The 20,692-nt window shown below is 45.6% G+C and overlaps 1 protein-coding gene across 1 annotated transcript in view; it reads right to left on the bottom strand.

Moving 5' to 3' along the window:
- Positions 1-1,772: 1,772 nt before the first annotated feature.
- The window catches only part of MYPN (myopalladin), an 81,737-nt gene continuing 62,817 nt past the window's right edge, over positions 1,773-20,692 (bottom strand). Inside the window, exons 12-20 of the mRNA XM_080938437.1 lie at positions 20,381-20,519; positions 16,326-16,547; positions 13,926-14,075; positions 12,030-12,112; positions 10,051-10,177; positions 8,722-8,929; positions 5,683-5,848; positions 4,110-4,243; positions 1,773-2,786 (exon numbers count right to left, since the gene is read on the bottom strand). Coding sequence (XP_080794563.1) covers positions 2,617-2,786; positions 4,110-4,243; positions 5,683-5,848; positions 8,722-8,929; positions 10,051-10,177; positions 12,030-12,112; positions 13,926-14,075; positions 16,326-16,547; positions 20,381-20,519 — 1,399 coding nt within the window. The 3' untranslated portion in view covers positions 1,773-2,616. The remainder of the gene's footprint in view (positions 2,787-4,109; positions 4,244-5,682; positions 5,849-8,721; positions 8,930-10,050; positions 10,178-12,029; positions 12,113-13,925; positions 14,076-16,325; positions 16,548-20,380; positions 20,520-20,692) is intronic.

Genomic DNA, 20,692 nt, shown 5'->3' with positions numbered 1-20,692 from the left:
CACACACACACACACACACACACATCATATACTTGAATATATATCCCAAGTTTAAAATAGGAGTCAGAATACATAGGACTAGAGCCAGGCATAGTGGTAATATTACACATACATATTCTACGGCATTCTCAGAATTTATAAGGTGGTTTTTGGTTGTAAGGGATTTTATAACAAATGCCACTCTGGAAACTACACATTAGTACATTCTGTGTGCGATAGAAGTGGGCCCTAGGGCTGACAAGATGGCTCAGCGGGTAAGGGGACTTGCTGCCAAGCTTGACAACCTGGTTTTGATCCCTGGGACCTGTGTGATTGAAGGAGAGAACAGACTCCCTCAGGTTGTCATCCGACTCCTACACGTGTGCTACGGCATGTCTTGCCCTATGTAAAATAAAGTTAACGCTCACTGCATCCATGAATGGGAAGCAAGGCTCACAGCCTGGAGTCTGTATTCCTTAAGGATGTAAACTCTTACTCAAAACTGAAGAGTGAGACTTTTATGTGTGCTTAAAAGTGGTGTGTGTGTGCGAGTGTGTGTGTGCATCTGTGTGGGAAGGCCAGAGATCAACACTACTGACAGTGTCAATAGCTTGCCACCTTTTTCCTTGAGACAGGGTCTCTCACTGAACCTGGAGGCCAATAACTGAGTTAGACTGTCTGGCCGGCAGGCTGCAGGGCCTCTCCCATCTTTCTATGCATCCCTCTCCAGAGCTGGGGTTACAGGTCCATGCTGCCTTGGTCTGCCTTTTCTGTGAATTCCGGAGCATGGAGCTCAAACTTCATGCTTACACAGCAAGTGCTTTACCAACTGAGCCACATCCCCAGTCTGTTTTTTTATTTATTTGCTGTAAGACCCCCTTTTAAAAGCAGGCTAGTCCTGTATATTCCTGCCTGGCCTGGAACTCACTGAGTAGACCAGGCTGCCCTAAAACTCACAGAGATCCGCCTGCCTCTGTCTCCTGAGTGCGGGGAGTATCAGTATGCAGCCTGGCGGGCTTTGGCTTTTTTTTTTGAAATGGGGTCTCATGTAGCCCAAGCTGGCTTCAAACTCCCTGTGAAGTAGAGGCTGATTTTGCACTCTTAATCCTCCTGCCTCAACTTCCCAAGTGCTAGAGTTATGAGCATATACTACAATGCCTGGCTTCACTAGATTTTATTATTTAAAAAAAAAAAGGATGAAGAACACTGGGAACTTCTGGTTTCCAAAGGCCAGACTCAAGAAGCAATACTGCAGATGCCCTGAATAAATATCATCTCCTTATTGTGAGCTCTGGAGGGCAGAGCCTGTGTCTTTTTTTTTTTTTTTTTTTTTTTAACATTTAGTTACTTGGGGTGCATGGGTACCATAGTGTATGTGTTTAGGCTAGAGGGCAACTTTCAGGCGTTCACCTTTCACCAGGAGAAAGCTGAGGTCCTGTGGGTTCCAGGACTCAACTCAGGCTCCCAGACTTGGTCGCAAGCACCTTTTATCTGTTAAACCAACTCTCCTGCCCTTTATTTATATTTTCACATCTCCCACGGAACCTAACACGGGAACTTACACAGAGTAGACACACATATGATTTCTTTTGAGTAAATGAATTTATTTTTATACTGGAAATCCTTGCCTTGAAGCAAAGGAAGTTTCAAGCCTTTCTAAGCAATTACTATTCTCCAGCTAAAACCACTTGAGAGTACCAGCTGAGGGGGACCTGGCGTGGAGAACATCGTAGATTTGAGGAGCAAAGGGAACTGATAACAGACGCCCCCCCCCCCCCGCCATCCCCCTCAACCCCGTTCATGGCCCTGGCTTGCCTGCAGCAAACCGTCGTGACAGCCACTCCCAGAGACACGTTTGTACTGGCTAAGGATGGTAGAAACCGAATGGTAGTTCAGTCTAGGAGTCACCATCCGACAGATGGATTTCAAAGGTCTCCATTGTGCTCGGTAACCATCTAGGCACTAGGGATGGAGGTGGGTGTGGTTTTCTGCCTAAAATGGTGCTGATAGGCTGGTGGAAGCCTTGTTTTGGCTGCGTAACAAGCGGAGGGTGAAATTTGAGTGTCCAAATAAACTCTCTCGTTTTGTTTGTTTCGTTTTCTCTTTAAATTTTGGCTTCCTGTCACGTGACTCCACAGGTTAGGCTCATGCAAACTGTATGGCAAGATCCGTTAGGTTAAGTGGGAGCTCATTTTAATGAAGTCACCAGGATGACCGATGTGGATGTAACCCATGAGAGGTGACAGTGGGCTCCCCACCTTTCTCCTTTGCATCTATCCTAAGGTTGCTAACTTCTTTCAGCCCTGGCTATGGCTCCTAATTGCTCCTAGTTGGGCCTAGCATCCCTAACACAGCAGGTGGGGGAGCATGCTAGCCCCCTACCCCGACCAAAAGCTGTGGCAGCAGTGGGCGTGGTCTTGGGTATGTTGCCTACTGGCATCTTTAAGATGCACAGCCCAATATCTTCCTCAGCCAAGGCTCAAAAGGCCCCGGCCATCTTAACTTAAAACACTCCTTCCCACCGGTCCAGCAGGATGGAAACTCACTCAAATCCAGTTGTTTAGAAACCACTTCGTACGATCAGTCTTCCTTCCCCTCCACGGTCCACCCTCTTACACAGCAGACACCCAGACATCCTTAAAGTTCGTCGCTCTCCACTACACTCCGAGAAGTGCAGGAATACACCATCGTGCTTTCCACGGAGGAGAAGGCAGAAAAGATGTCAAGTCCTTTGCTGGTGAGAGACCCGTAGCGGCTGCCGCTGGGCCGAATGGATATGGGTGTTGGGATTTGCTGGTGCCACTGAGCTGGAAAACAGACCAAATAAAGTGTTATGTTCAAAGGAATCAATGGGGGGAACACTGCTGAACACATTGGACCCTTATGTCAATGTTTCCTGGGGGTCCTTGGTGGAGCATTTAAGTGTAGTTGAGTCTGAGAGACCCCATTTGTAAAAAGAAACATTACAACCTTCCTGATGGCAAGTTGGTCGTATACTCCTGTAATCCCAGCACGTGGGACATGGATGCAGGAAGATCGGGAGTTCAAATCCAGCCTTGGCCACATAGCAAGTTTGAGTCAGTCTGGGCTTCATGAGACCCTGTCTAAAATTAAGGAAGTGCAGAGAGACAGGGAGAATTATGGAGACTTTAGAAGAGAAAGAAGCTTTCATCCAGTGTTCCAGCATAAAGCCAGGCATGGCAGAGCAGGCCTTTAATCCCAGCAATCAAGCAGAAGCAGGTGACTCTCTGTGAGTTCAAGGCCAGCCTGGTCTACATAAAGATTTCCAGGCCAGGGCTGGAGAGATGACAGCGGTTAAGAGCACTGCCTGCTTTTCCAGAGGTCTTTTGTTCAATTCCCAGCAACCACATGGTGGCTCACAACCATCTGTCATGGGATCTGATGGTCTCTTCTGGTGTGTCTGAAGACAGCTACAGTGTACTCATGTATATAATAAATAAATCTTAAAAAAGAGTTCAAGCCAACAAGAGTCGTATAGTAAGACCTTCTCTTGGAACAAACAAACAACAACAAAATCTAGCACAGAAAGGAAGAAAGGAAGAAACAAAGAAAGGACAGAAAACAAAAAACAAAACAAAAACAAAAACCCACAGCTTGCTGTGTTTTCTTCCTTCCCAACGTGAAATTACTAGTTTCAGCTTCAGGGATCTGGCTCCCTCTTCTGGGCTTCCCAGGTCCCTGCACTCATCTGGCAAGGACTCACAGAGACACACATTAAATTAAAGTAAGATTAAAAATAAAAATCTCTACTCATGTCTTTTCCCTCTCGATACATGAGGTTATAGGTTATAGGAGGACTCTGGAGATGGCGCCAGTAGAGTTATAACCTGATAAGGTAAATCTGTGAGCCACTAAGGTTGAACAAGGAACTCAACACATATCCTTTTGCTTGTATATGGAGTTTCGGTCAGAATCCCTAGAAAGAGGAGGAACAGTAAGAGCGCTTGAATCTCAAAATCAGTAAGCCAATGGTGAGGAGAAGCCGTCTCCCAAGCTCTAAGTATAATGCAATCTATCCAAAGTATGCATGGGACATTCTACAATAATCTTAAGATTATTTAAAAACTGTCGTCCACACATGGATGTCCCTTGAATGAGGTCATACTTACCATATATATCCAACCTGGCTGTGCATGACACAATGCCAGCCTCATTCTTGGCTGACAGCGTGTACCACCCAGCGTCGGACTTCTTGGCTGGTTGGATGAGGAGGCAGACGTAGCCTGTTGTGTCCTGGTGCATGCTGGAGGAAAGAAAGGGCATATTCACCTTGAACTCAGGGCAGAAGCATCTCCAATAATATTAGGCTTGGAGAAACTCTTTGAAGAGGGACAGGGAAAAATCTGCTTCTTAACCACAGCCTAGAAATGCCTTCATCTGGGGGCTGGAGAGATGGCTCAGTGGTTAAGGGCACTGACTGCTCTTCCAGAGGTCCTGAGTTCAGATCCCAGTAACCACATGGTGGCTCATAACCATCTGTAACGAGATCTGATGCCCTCTTCTGGTGTGTCTGAAGACAGCTACAGTGTTCTTAAATATAATGAATAAATAAATATTTTTCTTTAAAGCCTTCATCTTGTTCTCCTTCGATTTCTTCCTCTCCCTTCCTCAGGCTCCTTCCTCTCTTTGAGACAGAGTTTCCTGGCTGGTCTGGAACTCACTAGGTAGACCAAGCTAACCTCAACTCGGAGATCCTTCTGATTCTTTTTACTATTACATTCAGCCCTCCCCTCCTCCCCCTCCCAAAGACTGGTTTACTTGAGTATGTGTGTGTATGTATATGTAGATATGCATACTACATGCATACTGGTACCCAAAAGAGGGCATCAAATTCTCTGGAACTAGATTTGCAGATGGTGGTGAGCCACAATGTGGGTGCTGGGAACTAAACTTGGGTCCTCGGCAAGAGTCACAAGTGCTCGTAACTGCTGGGCCGACTCCCCACCATGGCTTTGTAAGACAGTGTCTCATGTTGCCCAGAGAGACCTTGAACTCACTAGGAAGCTAAAAACTTCAACTTTTGGTCCTCCTGCCTCTACCTCTCAAATGCTGGGATATGACATGATACCCAGCCCCCAACACAGCCTTATACCTCTTAAAAAAGAACAAAACCAAAAACCTTTCCCAGGTCCTCAGATGATAGAGAATATGGCAGAAATATGTAAAATCTTATACGTTCCTTGTATAACTTTTATTTGCATCTGTGTGAATATGTGTGTGCCTCTAAGTTTCTATTCTCTGTGTAGATGCAGGAGCCTGTGGTGGCCTTAAGGCGGTGTTGGATGCCTTAGAAGTGCAGTTACCCAATGTGCATGCTGGGAACTGAACTCAGGACCTCTGGAAGAGAAGTTAGTGCTCTTAACCACTGAGCCATCTCTCCAGCCACAGTAATATTTATATTAAGGCAAAGTGAAGGAAACAAAAAAACAAAAAACAAAAAACAAAACTTCTGAGAGGGAGAGGGGTTTAAAGGGAAGAATACTGCTCCACTCCACATCTTACTCTAGGTTGATTAGGAACTCACTGTGTAGCCCAGGCTGTCCCAGAACATATACAACGTGGCTGAAACTTAGGAGTACTAAACATGAAAGCAGCCAGCTGCAAAAGGCTGCAGGCTTATTTGGATGGTCCCACGGGCCCTTCTGACCATGGAGGTGTCCACAAAGGTGGGGGTTGCTGTACCTGATCCTTTCTCTAGTGAACGGGATGGTCTCGTTGTCTTTCTTCCAGTAGAACACAGGCGGGGGCATGCCTATGACGCGGCCCTCCAGTCGCACCGGGTGGCCCTCGGGGACACCGCTGTTCTGGAGTTTCTCTAGGATCACAGGTGCCTTCTTTACCTCTTTGGCTGAACAAGAGAAATGACTTTTCAGTTCGAATGGTACCAAGTGCCTTGAGGTTTATGCCGCAAACTTATTACAGTCTTTTTATTTTAGTTTAGTTTTTGAGACAGGGTCCCATGGTGTAGCCTTGGCTGTCCTGGAACTTGCTTTTTAGACCAGGCTGTCTTTCAATTCTGCCTCTTCCTCCCAAGTGCTAGAATTAAAGGCATGAACCTCAATCCAAGCTTGAAATAGTGACATTTTAAAAAAGGATTTTTAAATTTACATTTACTTGGTTAACTTGTGTGTGTGTGTGTGTGTGTGTGTGTGTGTGTGTGTGTGTATACATACACTTTTTTTTCAGGATTCAATTCTATTCTTTCATGTGGGACCCAAGAATTGAACTCAGGTCGGCATGCTTGCTTGGCACAGGCAATGTTACACACTGAGCCATCTTGATAGTTCTGAGAATTTTTCATGCACTAAAACTGATTTTTTTTGAGGAATTTACTTCATAGGAACTAAAGTTTCACTTCATTTTTTTGCTTATTTATTATTTATGTGTACACGTATCAGCCAGAATGAATTTATGTGTGTTCAGGAACACTTGAAGGTTAGGAGAGGACTTCATACTCACTGGCACAGGCTGTTGTGAGCTGCCATGTGGGTGCTGGGTACCAAACCCATGTCCTCTGCATGAGCAGCAAGTGTTCTAACCACTGAGAAACCTCTTTAGCCCCCAACCAACCTGTTAGGTTTGGTCATATCAACATTTTTTTTTTTCTCGTAATGTATTTGGAACAAAAGTCTTTACAAAGATGGTGGTACTCTCCTTTAGTCCCAATACTCCGGAGGCCAGCCTGGACTAAAGAGTAAGTTCCTGGACAGCCAGGGATACACAGAGAAACCCTGTCTCAAAATACAAAACAACCACCCCCCTAAAATCCAAACAACCAAAAACCAAAAAGAAAAAAAAAAAAACTTTACAAAATTATGCATTCCAAGAAGTAGGTTCATCTATCAGAGTCATTGTTTTAGAAATACAGAAAAAAATGTAGATGCCTGCAGCCCGTGCAAAATGAGTGTTTCCTATTATGTTGGCGAGATTAAATTAAGAGCAAAGGAAAAGGGTTCACAGGGGAGTGGCCACTGGCCTAGAGGCAGGAGCAACTGTCCTGATCCCAATTGCTTTTCTTTTCTCTTCTTCCTTCCTACCTTTTCTTTTCTTTTCTTTTCTTTTCTTTTTGAGATTTTTTTTTTCCTGTGGTCCTGGCTGTCCTGGAACTCACTCTGTAGATCAGGCTGGCCTTGAACTCAGAGACCCACCTGCCTCAGCCTCCTGAGTGCTGGGACTAAAGGCATACATCACCACTGCCTGGCTCAGCCTAGCTTTCTTAATTGGCCACCCACGGCTGGAGGAAGCCTAGCATTAGAATTCTTAAAATCCATAATTAAACTCTGGCTGGACCACTGTTCTGCATCTGATGATATTCGACTTCCCTTTCCTAGGCCTTGCTGTGATTGGCTCACAGCATCTCGTAAGGGTAACGGCTCGTTTGTTTATCGAGTCAACATTGGAGGAGCACTGTCCACTGAGGCAAACATCAGAGAAATACATCAAACCAGGGTCTCAGGAAATGGCTCAGTGGGTAAAGGTGCTTACTTGATGCCTCAGGCTGGCCTGGTGGAAGGAGCCAGCCTGCTCCTGTAACAACCACACACAGGCCACGGCATACACCCTTCTCCATAAGAAAAAAAAAAAACGGGCAACATAGCAAAACCAGAGCATCTGGCCTCAGAAGCTCAGAGTCTGCAGGGAGGCAGGCAGTGAGCAATCACACAGTAGGTCCACACGCATCATGCTCACTCTGTGAATCTTGCCTGTTCTTGTGCGGTGGAGACAGACGGTGGCGAAGGGCTGCCTGGCAAACCCACTGTGCCCCGGAGGTGACATTGGACTTAGGCGTTTAAATATTTTATTCATTTCTGTTTTTATTCTTGAGAGGAAGCCTCGGGTAACTAGGCTGGTCTCAACCTCACTGTGTAGGATGACTTCCTGTTCCAAGTGCAGCCCTAGGGTGTCAGATTTATGCCACTACAGCTGGTGTAAGTTGGCTACCTTTGCCCCCAGGCACTCTACCAACTGAGCTGATAAACCCTTGGTCCTGAAGTTAGGCTTTATAAAAGGGTGCTGGGTAAAGAACACTCCAGGTAGGAGTGTTGGGATTCTGTAAACCCCACCCCTCAGTTACCTGGCAACAGCCAGGTATGCTCCGCCCCAGTTACCTGACACTACAAAAGGGGCTGCTTGCCCCCTCCTCTCTCTCTTGCTCTCTTTCTCTCTTGTGTTCCTGCTCTTTGCTCTCCCCCCTTGCCCTTCCTCTCCCTCCTCGTGCTCATGGCCGGCCTCGGCATCTCCCTTGCTCCCAGGCCTCGCCACACCTCCATGGATTATGACCTTCATCCTTTTCCTAATATTGGTGCTGAAAACCAGGACGTCATCTTTTAACAACATTGGTGCCCCGTGTGAGGAGATTAGATTTCCTCACGACCAGATATTTCTTTTTCCTTTCAAGGGCGACCACTGACATGATGTATGTAACTCAAGCGACAGAGGAGTTTAGTGTGGTCCAAGAATCGGTCTGCAGGGCAAAAGGTTACACTGCAGTGCCAGCCAATTAAATAGCGCATTGATTGCTTGGTCAATCATTGCAACTGTTCCCATTGATTATATGATTAAGATGAAGAAGCAGCCATATTATACGTCTAGCTTACTACATACCTCAGAAATCGATGTAGAACATATGGCGTGCTACCGTGAAAGTGGGAAGAGATTCTGAGTATTTGGGCAGTCACTTTTGACGGGAGTTCTGCGCAGGACTCCCACAGCAATCCTTACCTACCACAGTGAGCTCCAAACTAAAGGAATTCTGCCCCGTTTTGTTGGTAGCCACGCACGTATAGGTCCCTGCGTCCCGTTGCGTGAGCGGGTCGATGAGCAGAGAGTGGACTCCCGTCTCTCTGACCAGCATCTTGTGGGAGGCGTCCGGTAGCACAGGTTGTCCATTGAGCAGCCATGTCAGCTCCGGGGGTGGTAAGCCACTCACCTAACAGACGACAAAACGGTTGACGTGGATGAACATCGACAGGCAGATTCGCTTGGCGACTGAATTCTTTATCCTTAGTGGCACCAAATGCACAGTAAAGGAAAACACGGAAAGGTGGGGACTCTGCCGCAGCCTGGGGAGAGGGGTCTGAATGAATGGCGCTGTGACTTGGAGTATTGTGAAATCTCAGCCGCATTTCAGTCCTGATTGATCCATGTGGTTAGATCCCAGAGTGACGATAGAGACAAATGGAAAAACACAGGCTGAGGCATCAGGAAGAGAGATGACTTCAGCTTAGACACCAGAGTTAGAAAAGGCAGATATTAAATCCAGGTTCTCAAATTTTATTCATGAAATATCAAACAAAAACCCTAGAGAATTAATTATAATATTAGGATCTCTGGGGAGAGGAGCCAGGCGCTGGTATTTTTTTTAAAGTTTAGAGAGGCAGGAGGAAATACAATCTGAATATTATTTAGGCAGCAACTTGGGGATGAGAACCACACACAGAAAGGGGTTCTCTGCATATGCTTGCTCCCCAGCCTGCACTGACCTGCACCTACATTTCCCATAACACCCTGCGCGGTTGCCTGGCGTAGACGTGATGACGTCACTGTCCCTGCCTATATGATTGCCTCATTTCGGATTGGGAAATTAGACAAGACGACAAAAGGTGACAGAGGTGGCTTAGTGTGAGAAAAAGGAAGCTTCTCCCTTCCCTGTAACCAGAGATGCAAGATTCAAGCTTCTGGCTTCATAGTAATAAAGGGTTCCGGGGACCACATAGAAAAGTCCACAAGTTAGCCTTTGTTTATCTTCTCAAAATGAAGACTCAACTTGATATAATGCCCACATTAAAATGGGTCTGCTTTAACAATTTTATGCTTCCATACTTTTTATTAAAATATGGTTGATTTAAGATTTTAATGACACATTTGTGTAAGGAAACAAAAAGACTAAACGCTCTGAAAGAGCCTATGGAGAGGAGAGTTTCCCTCTCTTCCCCAAGACCTCTCCACCTGAAAGAAAACCCCTTAAAACAAATACTAACAAAACTGAGTGTAAAGAAAGAACCAGATGCGACATCTGGACATCTGCTACAGGCGGGTGCTTGGGAATACCTTACAGTCCAGGCGACAGAGGCGGCCCTCATGAGCCACCATATCCCCAGGGGCCTGCAGGAAGTGTGGTCGGAAAAAGCGTTCCTGTAGAGGCTCTTTGTCTCTTTCTTGCATTCTGGACCTTCCTCTACAAAAAACATTTATAAACGTACAACAATGACTGTATGTATTTAGATTATATGACTATAATGAGTCAAGAGTCTCCTATATATATGTAGCCCAGGCTAACTCTGAGCTCATTAGTAAACAAGGATGATCTTGAACTAATCTCTGATCCTCCTGTCTCTACAGCTTGCAGCATTATGTAGTACTGGGGGAAACCTAGGGCTTGGTGAATGTTAGGTAAGGACTCTACCAAATGAACCACAACCTAGAGTAGAGAGAATTACTAGACCATTAATCAGTCAGTCACGGCTTAGGATTGATGTGAATACACACATACACAAGCCAAACCCAACCCAAAGCTTCTTATGGCAAGTATACCATGCATTATAGCACCATTTCTCAACTCCAAAGTCAAGGAAATAGGCTCAGGGCTGGGTGCTCTCAGAGGACACAAGTTCAGTTCCCAATACCCCTACGCTCACGTGCGCATGACGCGCCCGTACACATAATTAAACATAATAAAAACGAAATAACCAGGCCTCTGCCTCTTTCTCTCTGAACTCACTCAGTGTTAATCGGCTTAGCTCCCCTCTCTGTGGTGTTTGGCACTTGTTGAAAAGTCATCAAAATAAAGCAATAAATCTGTACTCAACCTGAAAGCCCAAAGAAGGGGCCTGTGAGTCACTCAGAACAGGATGGCCGTGACCACAAGAAAAGTCAGTCTGGTAATAAACTAAGGCTGACAACTAAGGATGAGCGATCAGAGGTAACAGCTGCTCTTGGAAACAAAACAAACAAGATAAAGGAGGGGCTGGAGAGGCATCTTCACAATGGCTGCGAGACACTGTATGAAACCTGGGTCTTCATTTTAGTTCTTTTGGTAGGCATGTTATTCATTCATCAGCCTCAGCAAGTATGGAAATTTTCTGTGGCACCCCAAGACGGGGGTGGGGGGGGAACTGGGCTCTTCCTCATTAGTGGTTTGTAAAAATCTGAGAGGAAAACAAGTTATAATGGAGACTAGGGCAGAAACATTCAGCCCTAGTTTCTGTTTGGGGATAGAAAAGTCTGTGGTTTCAAAGGGGCTGATCATGTGGTACCTGAACAGGTGCTGATGGCTACAATATTTTGAACCACCATGACCGTGCCAAAGGGGCCGGGATGCAGTTCAGTTGGTTTAGTTGGTTTAGCATTCGTGAGGCTCAGGGCTCATTTCCCAGCAGCACATAAACTGGGAATGGGTAGTGCATTCCTATAATCTCAGAGTTTAGGAGGCAAAAGCAGAATTATCAGTTTAAGGTCATTCTCTCCTATATAGTGAGTTTAAGGGGCCAGGCTACAAGGGAGCCTGTCTTTAAAAGAGGAATTGGGGGTGGGGCTGGAGAGATGGCTCAGATGTTAAGCATACCGGCTGCTCTTCCAGAAGTTCCAGGTTCAATTTCTTTGAATCTCACAGATGTATAATTTCAGTTCTAGAGGATCTGGCACCCTCAGATATATATATATATATATGTGTGTGTGTGTGTGTGTGTGTGTGTGTGTGTGTGTGTGTGTATGTATGTATGTATGTATGTATATATGTATCAGCAGAACACCAATGCACATAAAATTAAAAAAATAAAATAAAAATAAAGTGCCCAAGTCCAGAGCTTCTCAAACATAAATGTGCCAGTGCATTTCCCGGGGTTTTGTATGGTTCTGACTTGGATGCTTTGTACCAGACTTGATGTCCGTATTCCAAGAGGCTCCCTGGTGGTGGCGCTGCAGTGTGTGTGGTACATTTAAGCAGTGGTCCACAGACCCTACAATGGCTGTTCACTGTGCTGGGTGGGGACATGGGAGGGCTCCAGAAAAGAGGGATTTCCTGTCTTTACCTGTGAGGCTGACCGGCAGGGCTGAGTCGGTTTCGAATGGGCAAACCCTGTACCATCAAGTGGCCAGAGCAGCTGATTCTCCCCTGAGAAGCAGAAAACAAACACTATTAAAGTAAGGAGAAATCCATATTCTTCAACTTACATTAATGTTCTCTTCACCAAAACATTATACATTCTTTTTAATTTTTTTTTTTAAACAATAAAGTGCCCTTCTGTGTTTAAAAGGAAAGAGAACAATGTAACTTTAGCTTGTTTTTTTTTCCAGACAGGGTTTCTTCTCTGTGTAGCCTGGCTGTTCTGGAACTTGCTCAATAGACCAGGCTGGCCTTGAACTCAGAGATCCATCTGCTTCTGCTTCCCAAGTGCTGGGATTAAAGGTGTGTATCATCCATCACTACTGCTTGGCTAAAAACAATGCAACTTTTAATGTGTGTGTGTGTGTGTGTGTGTGTGTGTGTTCAGGTACATTTATATGTGTGTGTTGAGGCCTGAGGTTGGTGTTGGGAGTCTTGGAGTCTTGCTAGATGGCTCCACCTTAGTCACTGCAGAAGGATCTGTAAGTTGAACTTACTGCTTGCAGATGTGACTAATACTGCTAGCAGCTTGCACTGGGGCTCTTCTGTCTCCACCTTCCCAGGCGGCCCACAGCACCCACCCAGCATTCACACAGGCTCTGGTCCTCGTACTTGTGTAGTGCTCTTACAAATCTGGCTTCTGGGACTGGATCGATGGCTCAGAGGTTAAGAGAGCTTACTGCTCTTTCAGTTGACCCGGGCTGTTCCCAGCACCCACATAACCACATAATTCTTGGGGATCTGACACCCTCTTCCGGTCTCTGAAGGCATATGCATTTTTTCCCCCTGAATTTAACATTACTTGCAGCAACAATGCAAAGAGCCTGGTCAGATATTTTTATGTTTTCCTCAATGGACGTTCATCAACGCTGACATTTCATGGGGTAAGGGGAGACATGAAAAGAGCAATGATGGCTGTGTGTGTTTTCAGTTTGAATGGCGATGAAAAATATTCTGTCCTGTCTTTTAGGGGAATCTTAAGACAGTCTCATTCAGAAAAGAAAAGAAGATCATAGCTCTCCAACTTTTATCCATAAAGAAAAAAAAAGGAAAAAATATGATATAAATCTGAGAGATATTTAAAGCCCTTTTCATTGTTTTCCTCTAGCTTTATTTTAATTTTTAAAAGATTTGTTTAAAGTATGAGTATTTTGCTCAAATATGCATCTGTGTACCGTTTATGTCTGATTCCCTTGGAAGTCAGAGGAGGCCAGAACTCCTAGTTATGGGTAATTGCCACTGCCATGTGGGTGCTGGGAACCGCACCCAGGTCCCCTGCAAGAGTACTGGGTGCTCTTAGTGTGCTAACCCATGCTTCTAGCCCTCTTTTATTTAATTAATTTGCATTTATTTGTATGTGTATGCGTTTTTTGCCAGGTACGTGGGTGTCTTCAAAGGCCCAAAGAGGGGGTCAGAGCCCACTGCTGTAGTTACAAGTAGCTGTGAGCCATCTGATATGGGTGCTGGGAACTGAACGTGTGTCTTCTGGAAGACCAGCAAACGCTCTTTAACTACGGAGGCCCTTGGTTTTAGTGTGTTTGGTTTTCTGCCTTCAAATTTTGACCTCGAACTGATCTTGCTTGCCTTTGCTTGCTTGTTTCTGTGTGGTGTTGAGGATCAGATGCAGGGCCTCAAACATGCTAGACAAGCGCGCGCTCTAAACACTGCACTGTAGCCTTCTGGCAAGGCAGCCAGTAGCAGACTAGTCTAAATTTGACCCTGTGTTCCAGTTAGGCACATGCTTCTCTCTCATTCTCCTTAAGGTCTTGTTCACGAGTGACATCAACCACTCCTGCCGGTGTCCAGGAGCCCTGCAACCGACCTGGGGGTTGGCAGCCATGATGGTGTAGTTGCCGTCATCATCGCCGTGGGTGGACTCGATGTGCAGAGAGCAGGTCCCGTCCCCTTCTCTCCTCATTTTACAGTGCTCATTTCTCTTAGAAATCTGCTTCCCGTCTTTGAACCAATAAACCTGGTATGAAAAGGAAGCAAGGAACTGTTGGTGAGGACATACTGCGAGCATCTTCAAGGGTACAGGTAGTCAGAGCTACAAGACGAAGGCCAAACACCATCTCTGTTGCAAGACATTCGTCTTTTGCCAACACTTAGAAGGATTATTGTACTGGCTGGTTGTGTGTCAACTTGACACAAGCTGGAGTTATCACAGAGAAAGGAGCCTCAGTTGAGGAAATGCCTCCATGAGATCCAGCTGTAAGGCATTTTCTCAACTAGTGATCAAGGGGGGAAGGGCCCAGCCCATTGTGGGTGGAGCCATCCCTGGACTGGTAGACCTGGGTTCTATAAGAAAGCAGGCTGAGCAAGCCAGGGGAAGCAAGCCAGTAAGTGACATCCCTCCATGGCCTCTGCATCAGCTCCTGCTTCCTGACCTGCTTGGGTTCCAGTCCTGACTTCCTTTGGTGATGAACAGCAATGTGGAAGTGTAAGCTGAATAAACCCTTTCCTCCCCAACTTGCTTCTTGGTCATGATGTTTGTGCAGTGATAGAAACCCTGACTAAGACAATTATAAAACATGTTCGAAACGACAGTATGCTGTGCAGCTCCAGTACATATATAAAACCTAACTAAGAAAAATATACAATATGGTTTAGCACTGTAGCAAAGTTTTTGACTATCTCTGTTGTACCTCATAATTAGTTTAAGCATTGCTATGTCTTCATAGGCAAGATGATGAACAAGGAACCTGGGTCATTCCTCCCATTACCCGGTGTAAGTCCCAGTCATAAAGCGGGTGTGGGTCTGAGCACCGGGGGTGGCTCACCTTGCTTGAAAGGCTAGCATGAGTTGCTAGATTTACCCTAGAATCCAAACTCTAAGACCAAAATAGACAGCTTAGCAGTGCGTGTTTCTGTGGTTGGCCCTGCTCGAGTGAGGTGTCGCTCTTCAGGGCAGAGCAGATAACATGCTGGTTTGTAGGTATTCTTCCACCTTTGCCCTGGTTACCTGACCCTGTGTGGCACCACCACACTTCTGCTTGTGAAAGCAGATCCCCTGCCGCAGTCACACCGGGTGCAAAGCCTTCTCTGGCTGCCAAGAAATGTGATGACTCAGAGCCAGTGACAAGCATGGTACATTCCTGGCGTTTGCTACCCTAACAGTAAGGACACAGATATAGCTCTCTTTGTATGACAAAAGGCACCCGGTGGGTGTTAAACAGAAACTAAACATAATGAGAAATATTAAGTGGATGAGTTCAATGGCTAGGAGGGCCAATGATCCAAAATTGGGCACCATGACTAAGACATTTGTTTTAAACTTTTATTAAAACTTAAACAAAGTTTGATGTGGTGACACTTGCCTCTGATCCCAGACCTCCAGAGACAGAGGCGGGTGGATCTTTGTGACTTTGAGGCCAGCCTGGTCTACACAGTGAGTCCCAGGCCAGTTGGGACAACATGAGGCCCTGCCTAAAAAATAAAAATAAAACAAAAACCCTTAACAAATCTGACTTCTTTTTGGCCTAATGCTCTTGTTTCTGATACATTTTTGTTAGCTAAATTCTGAGGGCTTTGCTAATTTTGGAATATTGTTTTTCATTTCCATTCTGTAGCTATTTCACTGTAGTGTGACAGGTTTGTGTGTGCATGTGTATAAGTGCATGTGTGTATGTATGTGCATGTGTGTATGTGCATGTGTGTGTGTGTGTGTGTGTGTGTGTGTTTGTGTATATATGGGTTTTGTTTGTTTGTTTGTTTTGTTCCTGAATTAGGGTAGCCTAAGCTAGCTTCAGATACACTATGTAGCCAAGGATGATCTTGAACTTCTGATTCACTTCATACGTGTTGGGATTATAGGCACTGCATCACCGTGTCCAGGTTTTATATATTTTGGGGGATTAAACCCAGGGCTACACGCTTGCTACACAGTGAGCTACATTCCAAGCCAGAGACTTTTCTTTTTAACGTGTCTCTGGTGGGTGGGTGGTGCAGGAAGGGGCCAGAAGCAGGTGTTTGTGAACCACCCTAAGTGGGTGCTGGTAACTGAATTCCCTTCCTATAAACGCAGCCTATGTGCTCTTGGCTGTGAAGCCATCTCTCTAGCCCTTTGAGATATTATTTTTGTTCCTAGTGTGAGGGACACATGCTAGAGCCTGTCTCCTCGAGGCGACAACCCTGCCACTGAGCCCAGCCCCATGAGCCTTTCTAAAGACACCATGTATATTTCCATGCTACTGATGATCAAACTGGCAGTCATCTTCCCTACCTTTGGAACGGGTATCCCAACAATTTTGCAGGTGAAGGTGACCGGAGAGCCTTCCGTAACCCGGAAGTGCTTGAGTCTTTTGTCAAAGATGGGCGCGATGCATTTGCCCGTGGGGATTTCGTCATGCTGTATTTCGTCATCGGATTCGTCAACAGGCGTGCGCTCCAGGCGGAACTCTATCTCGTTCATCAGCCTCTGCTCAAAGCTGGAAATTTTATATTCCTGTCAAAGAAGAAAAGTCTGTTGAAAATGTCTATGTAAAACAAATGTTATCATTATTGTATAAGGGGCTGTGTTGCATATCATGGCCCCATGCCAATGTCCTAGACAGCTCTTTGGAGCCAGTTCTTGTCTTAGGTTTTTCTGAAAAAAAAAAGATTTATTTATTTTTACTTTACATGTCTGGATGTTTTGCCTGCACAAGTCTAAGATGGACACACTTATGAGCTACCATATAGGTGCTTGGCATCGAACCCAGGTCTTCTGAAAGGATGTAGAGTACTCTTAGCCACTGAGCCATCTCTCGGGCCCCTTAGATGAGAGTTTCTGTTGCTGTGATGAAGACTGTGACCAAAAGCAACTCTGGGAGGAAAGGGTTTATTTTGTCTTGGAGGGTACATCGTGCAGAGAAGTCAGGGCAGGAACTCAAGGCAGGAACTGAAGCAGAGGCCATGGAGGAACATGGTTTCCTGGCTTGCTCCCTGTGATTGTTCAGTTTGTTTTCTTATACAGACCAGGACCACCTGCTCAGGGGTGGCCCCACCCACAATGGGCCGGGCCCTCCTTCATCAATCACTAATCAATACAAAGCCACAAACTTGCCTGTAGCCCAATCTGGTGGAAGTGTTTATTTAACTAAGATTCCCTCCTCCCAGATATGTCCGGATCTGTGTCAAACTGAGAAAAACCAACCAGACACAGCTCTGCTTCTAACCTGTCACAGGTTCTGGGGATGAACTCCAGATGCCAGGCTTCCGGAGAAGTACGTAAAAATATATCCCATAGTGAAATGTGGAGTCCAGCTTCAGAAAAAGGCTGTCGAAGCGGCAGAGGACTTCACTGACATGAATAGTTTGGGTCTGGTTTACTTGGGTGTGTGGTGGCTAATTGTATTTGCAAGCTTTTTTAATAGTAACATTTATAAAATTAAATAAATAGTACAAACAGATCTACCTGATCAATGTACCAAGCATGTAATCTGGTGTTTTAACCGAAGGCGAGTGCTGAAATAAGAACGCAAAGGCCGAGCTGCTTCCGTGACAGGTGGAGCCTTAGGAACAAGGACACTGGGACAGAGAACCCTGCATGGCCTGTTACTAAATCCCTGAGCAGATAGACAGTTGGAGCAGCAGTTTGCTTGATCACAAGGTCAAGTATGTCTGCCACACACAGATACAACTGTAAAGTTTCAACCTCTGTCACAATTCTTACAAACTGCAAATGCAAGTAGCGTGTCTACCAGAGACCCACAGGCCCTTTCTGCTTTGTTGCTAGTGCAATGGTCTCGACTGGTCCACCATGGATGGATTCACCTTTCTGATTTCCCAAACTCAGTTTAAGTCACTTCTCACTTCTGCCTTATCTACTTTCAGGATAAAAATGCAAGTTTTTGTATCAACCGCCTTTAGTGATATCTGTAACCAAAGGAGAGAACACAAGCACACACACACACACACACACATCTTCTGTGTAATATGGTCAGTATAGAACTCAGTATAAATAAATAAATGATCTGTCCTTTCTGGTTCCATAGAATTACAACTGCTGTGTACAAAAGAAAATCAAAATCTAAAAATAAATTTTTCAGAAGATGCTACTTGAAAGGTACCTTCTTCTTAAAGTATAAAAATTCCTCTGAAGAGAGATGTGGTACTTTGAATCAGAATTGCCCCATAGGTTCACATATTTAAATGTTTGGCACCCAGTTAGTGGAACTGTTTCGGAAGGACTAGGTGTGGCCTTGTTGGAGAAAGTGTGTCACTTGGGATGGGCTTTGGGGCTTTCAAATGCTCAAGCCAAGGCCCCAGTGTCTGTCTGCCCCCCTCCCTCCCTTCCTTCCCTTCCCCCCCTCTGTCTCTCTCTCTCTCTCTCTCTCTCTCTCTCTCTGTGTGTGTGTGTGTGTGTGTGTGTGTGTGTGTGTGTGTGTGTGTCCCTCTCTCTGTGTCATATGTTTATGGATCAAAATGTAAACTCTCATCTCCTTCTCCAGTTCCATGCCTACCTACTGCCATGCTTCCCAACACAAAAGTCATGGACTCTAACCCTCTGGAAACGTGAGCCCCACACTAAATGTTTTCTTTTATCAGTGGTCCATAGTGTTTTGTCACGGCAATTGAAAAGTGACTAAGGACAGATTATCTGAAGGTCAGAGGTGGAAATGTCTCAGAGATCAATGGTTCCAGCTTAAAGCTAGCTGAGGACTGCTGCAGAGAACAGACTCTCTATTAACACATTTGCTCTCCTGGTGTCTTAGTTCAGATTATTAGTGCTGTGATGAAACGCCATGACCAAAGCAACCTGGAGAGGAAAGGGCTTATTCAGCTTATTCTTTAACATCACAGTTAAAGTCAGGACAGGAACTCACGCAGGTCAGGAACCTAGAGGCAGGAACTGATGCAGAGGCCATGGAGGGGTGCAGCTTACTGGCTTGTCCCCCCATGGCTTTCTCAGCCTGATTTCTTATAGAACCCAGGACCACCAGCCCACGGATGGTACCACCCATAATGGGCTGGGCCCTCCCCCCCTGATCACTAAGAAAATGCCCAATAGGCTTGCCTACAGCTCAGTCATATGGAATAATTTTCTCAGCTGAGGTTCCCTCCTCTCAGATGACTCTAGCTTGTGCCAAGTTGACATAAACCAGCCAGCACAGCCAGCCTGATCTTGCTCTCTACACTTCCCACTACCAACGGCCAACAGAGGTCCAAAGACATTAAACAGAAAATTTTCAGAAATAAATAATACATGGATTTTAGTTTTCATAGAGTGTATTATTATAACAAACCCATCATTATAATGGTTAATATCTAACTACATACATTTCTGAACTTATATTTTAGTGTATGGTGCACATAGGAGCATGTGCTGAGGTCAGAAATTGCCTTTGTGGAGTTCTCTATTAGTCTCTTTCATTTTAACATAGGCTTCCACTATCAAAGTCTAGTTGCTGGGCTTTTGTGGCAAATGCCTTTACCTGCCGGTCCCACATCCCATCCTGCTGGTCTTCCATGCACCCATTCTGTTGATCCCCACAACCCTTCCTGCTGGTCCCACATCCCACCCTGCTGGTTCCCACATCCCACCCTGCTGGTCCCCCACATCCCATCCTGCTGGTCCCCCATCCCATCCTGCTGGTCCCACATCCCACCCTGCTGGTCCCACATCCCACCCTACTGGTCCCACAACCCATCCTGCTGGTCCCATATCCCATCCTGCTGGTCCCACATCCCACCCTACTGGTCCCACATCCCACCCTGCTGGTCCCACATCCCACCCTGCTGGTCCCACATCCCATCCTTCTGGTCCCACATCCCACCCTGCTGGTCCCCCACAACCCAAGGAATCAAAGCAATCATGTATGTTGGGCAGGTGGTCTATGTCCCACATTATATTCCCTTCTCCCCTGTGTCTTTCCCATCTCCCTTCCTCCTCCTCCTTCCTTTCTGGCACTGGGAGTTCAACTCTGGGCCTCACAGCTACATTCTGTAGTTACACCCTCAGCCCTTAGTATGTCTTCGGTCTCAAATAAGCTTTAATACAGACATGTATCTGTGTAGAGATACCATCTCCGGTATGTATCGAGAGTCTTGGATCCCATCTCTGTGGGTAACATGGGGTCACCGGAGACAAACACCTATAAACAAGTAACCCAAGTTACCTGATGGGGTGTTTCAGGGCCACAATTTTTCATCAGCAAGCTTCCTAGCTGTCTCTACAATCGAAGCTGTGACTGACTTTGTGAGGCCAGATGACTTCGGTACCCAAAGACTGTATTAAATAGAATTGTATCCTTACAACAAAATTCCATCCAACCATCTGACTTTCAATGGCCTTACCTGCTGGTGTGATCTGACGTCACCAAAATTCACTTTCTTCCCCAAGTCTAGAATTACCGAGTTCTTTGTCTCTCTGATGAAATCGTCACTCACTGCTTGAGGGGCCTTTGTGGTTTTCTTCATCAGACCCTGAGGCGGTCTGCAAAATAAATCCCCACACCTATGAAATGATTAGTCAGTCTACTGAGGGTCTACAGGATGCCGTGGGTAAAACAACAACCTGACGTCAGTCAGCGGGGGATTAAACACTGTACGTAGAAGCATTTTATTTTATAACTTACTTTTATTAGCTTGAAGCAAGATCTCATGTAG

This window comes from Micromys minutus (genome assembly GCF_963924665.1).
Source record: "Micromys minutus genome assembly, chromosome: 25".
In the NCBI taxonomy this organism is placed as follows: domain Eukaryota; kingdom Metazoa; phylum Chordata; class Mammalia; order Rodentia; family Muridae; genus Micromys; species Micromys minutus.
Note: the sequence above shows the minus strand (reverse complement) of the source record. Positions and strands in the feature narration are given on the sequence as shown.